General features: G+C 50.4%; 1 protein-coding gene across 1 annotated transcript in view; it reads left to right on the forward strand.

The window, feature by feature from the left end:
* The first annotated feature begins 3,909 nt into the window (after nucleotides 1-3,909).
* SPOCK2 (sparc/osteonectin, cwcv and kazal-like domains proteoglycan (testican) 2) overlaps nucleotides 3,910-8,933 on the forward strand; it is a 29,353-nt gene continuing 24,329 nt past the window's right edge. Inside the window, exons 1-2 of the mRNA XM_006888966.1 lie at nucleotides 3,910-3,951; nucleotides 4,321-4,788. Of these exons, the coding sequence (XP_006889028.1) occupies nucleotides 4,600-4,788 (189 nt within the window). The 5' untranslated portion in view covers nucleotides 3,910-3,951; nucleotides 4,321-4,599. The remainder of the gene's footprint in view (nucleotides 3,952-4,320; nucleotides 4,789-8,933) is intronic.

Below are 8,933 nucleotides of genomic sequence, written 5' to 3' on the forward strand. Positions count from 1 at the left end.
GGGGTTGCCTTTATAGTAAAAAAAGTTATTTCTAGATCCATCTTGAAGTACAACACAAAGAGTGACAGGATCATATCCATACGCTTACAAGGAAGTCCAGTAAATACCACTATCATTCAGATATATGCACATATTAAATACAAGCATAAAAATGCATAAAACACATGTAGCATTTAACAGATATACCCAGAAGCTCATCTGTTCATGGATATACTCTAATTCTCCCAACATTTAGGAAAATCTGTCTCTCCTTTTTTTGAAAGGTGCATAATTCTGCTTGGTCTAGCCAGTAATGGTTGCTTGGTTGGTTTACATTTTATTTTGGTGAAATATTACCAAATATTTGTTATTTTATCTCTTATTAGGATATAATTCAATGACATGAATTCTTTTCACCAGGCTGTACTACCATTAGCACTATCTATTCCAAAAATTTCTATCACCCTGAACAGGAAGGAACTTAGTACCCCTTTCCATCCCCCTGACAACTACCAAAAACAGTGTGCATTTGCCTGTTCTATATAATGAAGTTGGATCATGTACTTGGGGTTTTTTGTTTGTTTATTTCATTTTATTCAGCATGTTTTGAAGGTCTTTATAAACACTGGCCATTTTCTACAACTTCTTGTCCCCATCATCTGGAAATAGGAGCTTTACTAACAGTCCTGGACTGCTTTTAATTTGCTTTGAGCACCAATGTGCAGGCAGGTCCATTAAAAGAGCTTCCCAGTATGTGGGGAACATTTTGACCTTCAGAGTTCCAGAACAGCTATCATCTTATTGATGAGACCTCTTTTCTAAACAAATTACCTAACACACTTTGATAAGTACAAAAGACCAGAGAGTTTGTTTATAGTACTGGAACAAGATGCCTTTGAGTTGTGGTGCTGGAGAAGAGTACTGAAAGTACCACTGAGTGCCAAGGGAACAAACAAATCAGTCCTGCACAGGGTGAAACCAACTTCCTTCTTGGAGGCAAGGATTTTGAAGGTCTATCTCACATACTTTGGGCATGCTGCCAGGAGGGACCAGTCCTTGGAGAAGGACATTATGCCTGAATTGGTAGAGGAACAAAGGAGGAGAGGAAGACCTCAGATGAGATGGATTGACACAGTAACTGGGCTTATGAGGGCAGGTGTATCAGAGACAATGAGTTTGGCTCAGGATAGGGCAGAGTTCAGATCTACTGTGCCCAGGTTGCTAAGAGTCACAGGCGACCCAATGGCACATAAAAACAACAACTGAAATTAGAGAACTATGGATCTACCTCCTCACTGCCTTGAAGATACATAGTAAGCTTTGCCAAAAGACTGGGAAAGAGATGGTGAAAAATGATGGCAGATTTGGGCTAAGTCTTCACAACTTCCAATCCATTGGCTAGACAGCTGTCCTCCAAATTTCCTAGCATAGACTGGTGAATGCATCCAAGGCTGCATTTTTAATTGAAACAAGTCAATTGGTATCCCATTGATTCCTGGGGTCTTATTTTTTGCCAATGCCTTCAATGAAGCTTCCACTTCCTCTTTCATTACCATAGGCTCCTGTTCATACAGTCTGTATTTATTTCTATTCCTAAGAATAGAAACAAATATGCAAGCAAAATACTGCTGAAGATCTTTTAAAAATGGCTGGAAAAGTACATAGATAGGGAATTTCCAGAAATTAAAGCAGAACTTAGAAGAGGCTGTGACACCAGAGATATCATTGCTGAAGCCAGATGGATCCTGGCTGAAAGTAAGGAATACCAGAAGAATATCTATTTGTGCTTTATTCACTATGCAGAGGCATTTGACTGTGTGGATCACGACAAGTTGTGGCTGACATTGAGAAGAATGGAAATCACAGAGCACTTGAGTGTTCTCATGAGGAACCTATACCTGGAGCAGGAGGCTGTTGTGTGAACAGAGCAGGGAGCACTGCATGGTTTGGAATTGGGAAGGGAGTGCATCAGGGATATAATTCTATCTCCATACCTGTTCAATCTATATGCTGAACAAATTATCAGAGAAGCTGGACTCAATGAAGTGGAGTGTGGTATAAGGATTGGAGGGAGACTCATCAATAACCTGCATTATGCAGATGGCACAACCTTATTTGCTGAAAGTGAGGAGGGCTTGAAGCACTTGTTACAGATCAAGGAATGCAGCTTTCTGTATCGACTGCATCTCAATATCAAGAAAACAAAGATTCCTTACCAATGGACTAACAGGCAGTGTCATGATGGACGGAGAGAACTGTCAACAGCTTCATCTTGCTTGGATCTACAATTAATACCCTTGGCACAAGCAGTCAGGAAATAAGGAGACACATTGCAATGGGAAAAATCTGCATTTAGGGACCTTTACAAATTATTGAGGAGTAGTGATGTCAGTTTGAAAACTTAGGTGCATCTGATTCAGGCCATAGTCTTTCTGATTACTAGCTATGCATCTGAGACCTGGACAATGAATAAGGATAACAGAAAAATAATTAATCCCTTTGAGCTGTGGTGTTGGAGAAGAGCACTGAACATCCCATGGACGGCCAAGAAAACGAATAAATATGTCTTGGAGAGGGTGCAGCTGGAGTGCTCTTTGGAGGCAAGAATGATGAGGCTCCGTCTCACACATACTTTGGACATGTTGCTAGGAGGGGCTATTCCTTGGAGAGGGACATGATGCTGGGAAGGGCGGAGGGTCAGCGAAAGAAAGGAAGACCCTCAACCAGGTGGATTGACACGGTGAGGTGACTGCGGCAATGGGCTCTTGTGTGTCAGGAAGTGTGAAGATGGTGCAGGACAGGACTAGGTTCACATCTTTTGTTCATAGGGTCATTCTCGACTCGATGGCACCTAACAACAACTTCACAACTTTCCTTCCTGACCTACTGTGAGCAAAACGAACATTTAAAAAATGCCAGTTCTAAAAAAAAAAAAAAAAGCCAGTTCTGGCCAGACACTGTGCTTAATATGTAACCTTGCTCAGGTTCCACACGTCTTAGGAGATAGGCGGTAATACCATTACTTTACAGGTAGAAAATAGATTAGGTACTTAGTCTAAGAACCCAGCTAGTAAATGGGATTCCATCACCAACTTATCCTGTCAACAAAGCTGTGTCCTTCCACTATAGAGTATGACACATCTCAAACCCTTTCTTTATTTACTGGGAGATGAAGACATCGATGGCCTGGCCTCTTGCAGCATCCCCACTAGAGCCGGGGAGGTGGGGAGAAGACAATATAGTTACTGTTTTCTGTTTTCCCAAAGGGTCCCAGCTCATGATACTAGGGCATTGAAAATTCCCCACCAGGCCAGGCTCAAAGTGACTATGAAGCTTCCAAAACCCGTGTTTTTTCCTACTGATTAAGATCATGGTTTTCATTGTCTTTGTTTTAACAATCACAACATCTACAGTCTTTTTATAAAAACACAATCTAATGTCTGGGTCTTGAAAGTTCAATGGCTTTGTCCTATCAGATTATCTGTTTCGTCTTGAGTTTATTTGGGATGTAAGCCTCATCTTGCTTCTGTCTGAGCCTGGGACTATGCCCAGCCTCTGTCCGTCATAGCTGGCAGGTCAACACATTTCTACCGGCAATCACAGGGTCACAACCTTCACAAAAATCTAAAGCACCCCCCAAACAGAGCTCTATTCCCCCAACAGCTTGTTAAAATAAACTTGATGTTAAAACCATTAGCAAATGTGCTTTTCCGTGATTTGCCGCCTCAAGGCTGGTGAAATGGTCAGACATTTGCCTTTTTTAGGGTTGGGGGGTGGGGGGTGGGAGACAAAGACAGGGTTTCAGACCTTGCACAGCTGGCTGGAGAGAAGGACATCGGACATCTGCCTCTGCTACCCCTGCCACTCAGTTCTGAGGCCATGCCCTGAAAAGAGCGTGCTGGGCTGGGGGGAAGTCAGTCTGAGGCAGACAGTTGTTATATGGCTTTTGTCTTAAGGAAACCACCCATTACAGTGGAGCCATAACTCTAGGGCGCCAGCTGTCATCGCTATGGCGTGGCCCCTCTGGGCAGGAGGGCAGAGAAGAGAAAAGAGTGGTTGCGGCCAAATCTGCTTTTAGACACCTGAGCCTGGCTGGTCTGTAACCAGAGAGTTGTGGGTCTTCTCCCCATACCCATCTTCCCGTGGGAAGATCATCCTGGGGCCCTTTTTCTTGCTCTCCGCCCTTGAAGAGACAGCAGAACCGTCTCAGGGTTCCGATCCCGGGACTTGAACTCCGTGAGGGCTGAGCAGGGCTCAGCTGCGCCTGGCTGGCGTTTGGCGCTCTGATCGGGTGCCCCGCTTTGAAATCTACCCCCCTCTTTTTTTTTTTTTTCAAACCAGGTATGATGATGTCAAACGTGATGCTGATGCTACAGTTACAGACACAGCCCCTGCTGGCGCAGCCTCTCTGATTTCCTCTCGCTCTCCGCGTCCAGCGCTGGGCTGTTACAGACAAGTGCATCTCCTAACCAGGTCACATTTCATCCCGGACCTCCTTTCCGTCTCTCCCCGGAGTCAGACCGCAGGAGGAGGGCAGAGGGAGCGCTGCCCGCCGCCGAGGGGGAGGAAGACGTCCACACACTGCAGAAGCCGCGCACCCCAGACCCAGACGGAACCACGATGCGCGCCCCGAGCTGCGGTCGGCTGGCGCTGCCCTTGCTGCTCCTCGCCGCGGCCGCCCTGGCCGAAGGCGACGCCAAGGGGCTTAAGGAGGGCGAGACCCCCGGCAATTTCATGGAGGATGAGCAATGGCTGTCGTCCATCTCGCAGTACAGCGGCAAGATCAAGCACTGGAACCGCTTCCGAGACGTGAGTCTGCGGGCGCGCGAGGGCTGGGCCGGGGGCGCGGGGCGCGGGGACGCTGCTCGGCCCAACCGGCTGGTTGCATCCAGGTAAACAAGAGCACCCGGAGGTTTACAGCCCCGGCCCCTTCCCTGTGTGCTGCCTGGGCCCTCCAATCCCACAAGCCGACCCGGCGGCTCTGGCGAGGGACGCTCCCAGGGCGCGTACTCGAGACCTAACTGGGCGCGGAGAAGGGGTGTGGGATGTAGAGGGGTGCAGGGCAAGGGGCAGGGGCCCCCCAGGATCTGTACCACCGCCCGGTGCTTCCCGGAGCCGGCAAGATGCTGCAGGCTGCACATACGGGGCTCTGCAGAGGGGACGGCTGGGTGGGGCCGGCGCGGACCGCGAGGCCGCCGGGGCTCCAGCCTTCTATTCCCGACCTGGGCTTTGGGCGGCAGCCACCGACCATGGCCGGGGCTTTGATGGGGGGTGGAGGGCTCCTCCTAAGGTGAGGTGGCAAAGGCGCACGGTGACGAGGGGCGGGCGACGTGCCCGAGGTCCCCGGAGCCGAGTCAGGGGTCCCAGCGCGCGGGGCCGTGAGCGCGCGCCCCAGCGCAGAGGGGCCCGGCCGAGGAAGGGGCGCTCGCAGGCGCAGTGCAGCCTCGGAAGCCGGGTGGTCTGGCGGGACCGGCCTGGGCACACGGCAGGAGGGGGGACGCCTGCCGGAGCCCCCGCTTAACCTTGGGCCGAACTTTGCGGTGGGGGCGGGGCGGCGGCTGCGGGCGGCGCTGCAGCACTTTGTTTACGGCACCTGTAGATCAGGGGAAATGCGGGGCCCTTCCCAGAAAGGCCGCTCCCTTCGCGGGCCGGGGGCGGGGACGCGGGCCAGGGGATGGGGGGGCGGCGGGGGCGTGGCCGGGACCCGGGCGGTCGGGGGCTCTGGGGGAGGGGCGCGGTGTGGCCAGCTACTCTGCGACCACGTCCGCGCCGACCCGGCCCCCACCTCCCTGAAGACCCGGTCCCCACTCGTCTCGGACCCTCGGCGTACGCACCGGCTACTCGGTGACCTTTGTGCTCTTCTTTACCAAATTCCGAGCCCCCAGAAGTTCCCTGGGAAGGCGTTTAAGGTGCACACGCTACTAGGCGACCCGGCCAGCTGATGGGAAAGGCGAGAGATGTGCCACTGCCTCTCTGGGAAGTTAGAGTGGCGGGTTCGGAGGCAGGAAAGGCAGACCCAGGGCCCTGCCCCCCGCCTCACCCCCGTGGCCGGCCCGGCCGCGCACCTGCGGCCTCCGGCCTGTGCGGGCGGCGAGGGGGCGGCAGCCGACAGGCCTGACCGGAATCCATGTGTCACTGGGCCCGGCCTCCTGCAGGCTTGCTGGCTGGCGGGACTAGTGAAGGTCAGAGAGGAAAGCGATGCTTAATCGGTGCAGTAAAGGCTGGAGAAGAAAACCCTTCCCCCCCCCCCTTCTGCCTCCACCTGCTTCTACAGCCCACTCTGTGGGTGATGAGAAAGGAAGGGCTGCCCACCTGTCTCCCTGTACCGATGCCAGCGCTGCCCCTTCCTCTCAGAACATCAGAAGACAGGCCCTAGATTAGAAATTCCGCAGGACCTGCTTAACTCATGGAAGGTTTTGGGGAATACATTCATTTGGTTTACTCTACAACCACATTTAAGGTCGTCTTGGCTGCACGAATATGGATCAGAGAGGAGAGAAGGAAGGCTGAGCGTGAGGGCCTGGCACTGGGGTCCATGGGCAGCTTCTGTAGAAAGGCAGGAGGCTGCTAACTCCAAGTCACTGCAGGCATAACTCGAGGGTGCCATGATGTGAATGGAGCCTTGTGGAGTTGTGCAGTGCACAACCTAGACACAAGGGCTGTGCCAGCACAACAGACTCTTTCTCCACTCAGCAGTGCAAGCCCCAGTTTCCCACCCCAAGCTCGGAAGGCCCTCCAACTGGGCAGAGTAACAAAAGGGCTTTCTGTACATTTTAATCTCAAACCATCCGGCTCTTTTAAAAATCTGCTTCTTGGCTACTCAAAGGAGAGGTTGGAATTCCTTCTGAACCTTTAAGTGGCTGCCAGTTTGAGCCAGAACCTCCTTGTCCCTCACAGAATGGGCCCACATCCCTGGTTTGGTAGGTAGAAGGGAACCTACCAGGAGTAGTGGGTGTTCTTGGAGAATAAGAATGATGATAGAGTGAGTGAGGGAATGTCTCATTAAATGACAGAATTGAGGGAGGACGTTTGAAGAAATCACGTAAAAGGGGTTCAGGACAAGGGAGAGGATGAAGCAGGTGGGAGGATCGCTCCACTGTGGGAAAGGTCAAAGTTGGTGAGAGGGGAGTGGGACTTTGCAGCAGGATTCAAGGGAGGCAGGACTGACCAGCTGAGTAATCCTCTCTCCTGTGGGGGAGCCGCTCTCATATCCATGCTTGAGCAGATCTCTTCCAGGGCTGGCGTCCTGCTGCCAGGGGAGGAGGAAAGGGACTGCCATGCCAGGGGATGGGAGGCTGTGAGCAGCGCTGGGGCGAAGCATTGGCCCAGCTCCTTGGCTCACAGATCTAGCTGTGCCCCATCCTGGGTAGTCTGGGGTTTTCTGAGCCCTGCTCCCCAGTGCTCCCATTTCCAGATCATTCCTTGTTGGTCTTCATGGGTTAGACACAGGTCTTTGGAACAAAGCATCCAGATCTTATTGAGATGGAGACTGCCGACAAGTCCATTAGCAGCATTCTCAGGGCAGCTTTCAAAGAGCCCAGCTAGGAAGAATCAACTGTTCTCTCTCATCTTGGCTCTCCCCTACTTTGTACTCCACTTCCATTAAATTTTAATAACATTCATGAGTGCCCAACCTAGTGCTTGGCACCAGGAGGTAGTCTGTTCCAATAGGTTGACTCTCTGATGGCAGTAGGCGTTTGCATCTGCCAGTTCCTGCAGTAAGTCTTTGTGTGCATCCCCTCTTGTGCTTTTTAACAACCTGTGACAGTTATCTTTACAAGTTAACCAGCCATTAAGTCCACCTCATGGTGACCCTCTGTGTTCAGAGTACAACTGTGCTCCAGGATTTTTTCACCAGATCTTTCTTCTGCCGTATCTCTGGGTGGACTTAAACCTCCAACCTCCTGGCTAGCAGGTAAAAGTGTTAGCCGTTTGCACCACCTGGGAATCCCCCTTCATTTGATATTGTGACTGTGTACCCTTGAGTCAGAACATAGCTGACCCTCCAGTAAGTTTTCAGAGGTAGTAATTGCACGGCAGGAAATGGTCTGTTTTTCTCCCATGGAGCAGCTGGGGGATCCGAACCATGTACTTTTGGGTTGGCAGTGCCGTTCTCCTTTTTATGATTGAATAAATTTGTTATTGCTGTTAGGTGTCATCGAGTCAAGCACGACTCATAGCAACCCTACAGATAAAAGATCCGAACCCTATTGTATCCTGCACTATCCTCACACTTCCTGACACACAAGAGCCCACTGCAGCAGTCACCGTGTCAACCCACCTGATTGAGGGTCTTCCGCTCCTTCGCCAACTCTCCACCCTTTCCAACATCATGGCCCAAGGAATAGTCCCTTCTACCAACATGCCCAAAGTATGTGAAGCAAAGAATCATCATTCTTACCTCCAAAGTTGGAAAACTAGAAATTGTTAAAAACAAAATGGAATGTATGAATATTGACATACGAGGCATTAGTGAGATGCGATGGACCAGCTTTGGCCACTTTGAATCAGATAATCACATGGTATACTATGCTGGGAATGAATAACAGAGCAAGGATGGTATTGCATTCATAGACAAAAAGTCAATTTCAAATTCTATCCTTAAATACAATGTTGTAAGTGATAAGATAATATCCATATGCACAACAGGAAGACCCACTAACACGACTATTATACAACTATTTGCTCCTACATCTAAAGCCAAAGAGGAAGAAATTGAGAATTTTTACCAAATTTTGCAGTCTGAAATTGACCAAACATGCCATCAGGATAATTGCTGACTGGAAAAAACTTTGTTGTTATGTGCCGTTGAGTCGTTTGCGACTCATAGCGACCGTATGTACAACAGCCCTAAACCGTGCTCTATCCCGTGCCAATCTCATTGCATCTGACACACCCATCCCGATTACCCCAGTCACGGAATCAATCCACCTCATAGAGGGTCTTCCCCTCCT

This window comes from Elephantulus edwardii, unplaced genomic scaffold (genome assembly GCF_000299155.1).
Source record: "Elephantulus edwardii isolate Elephantulus edwardi_28Jun2011 unplaced genomic scaffold, EleEdw1.0 scaffold00074, whole genome shotgun sequence".
Classification (NCBI taxonomy): Eukaryota; Metazoa; Chordata; class Mammalia; order Macroscelidea; family Macroscelididae; genus Elephantulus; species Elephantulus edwardii.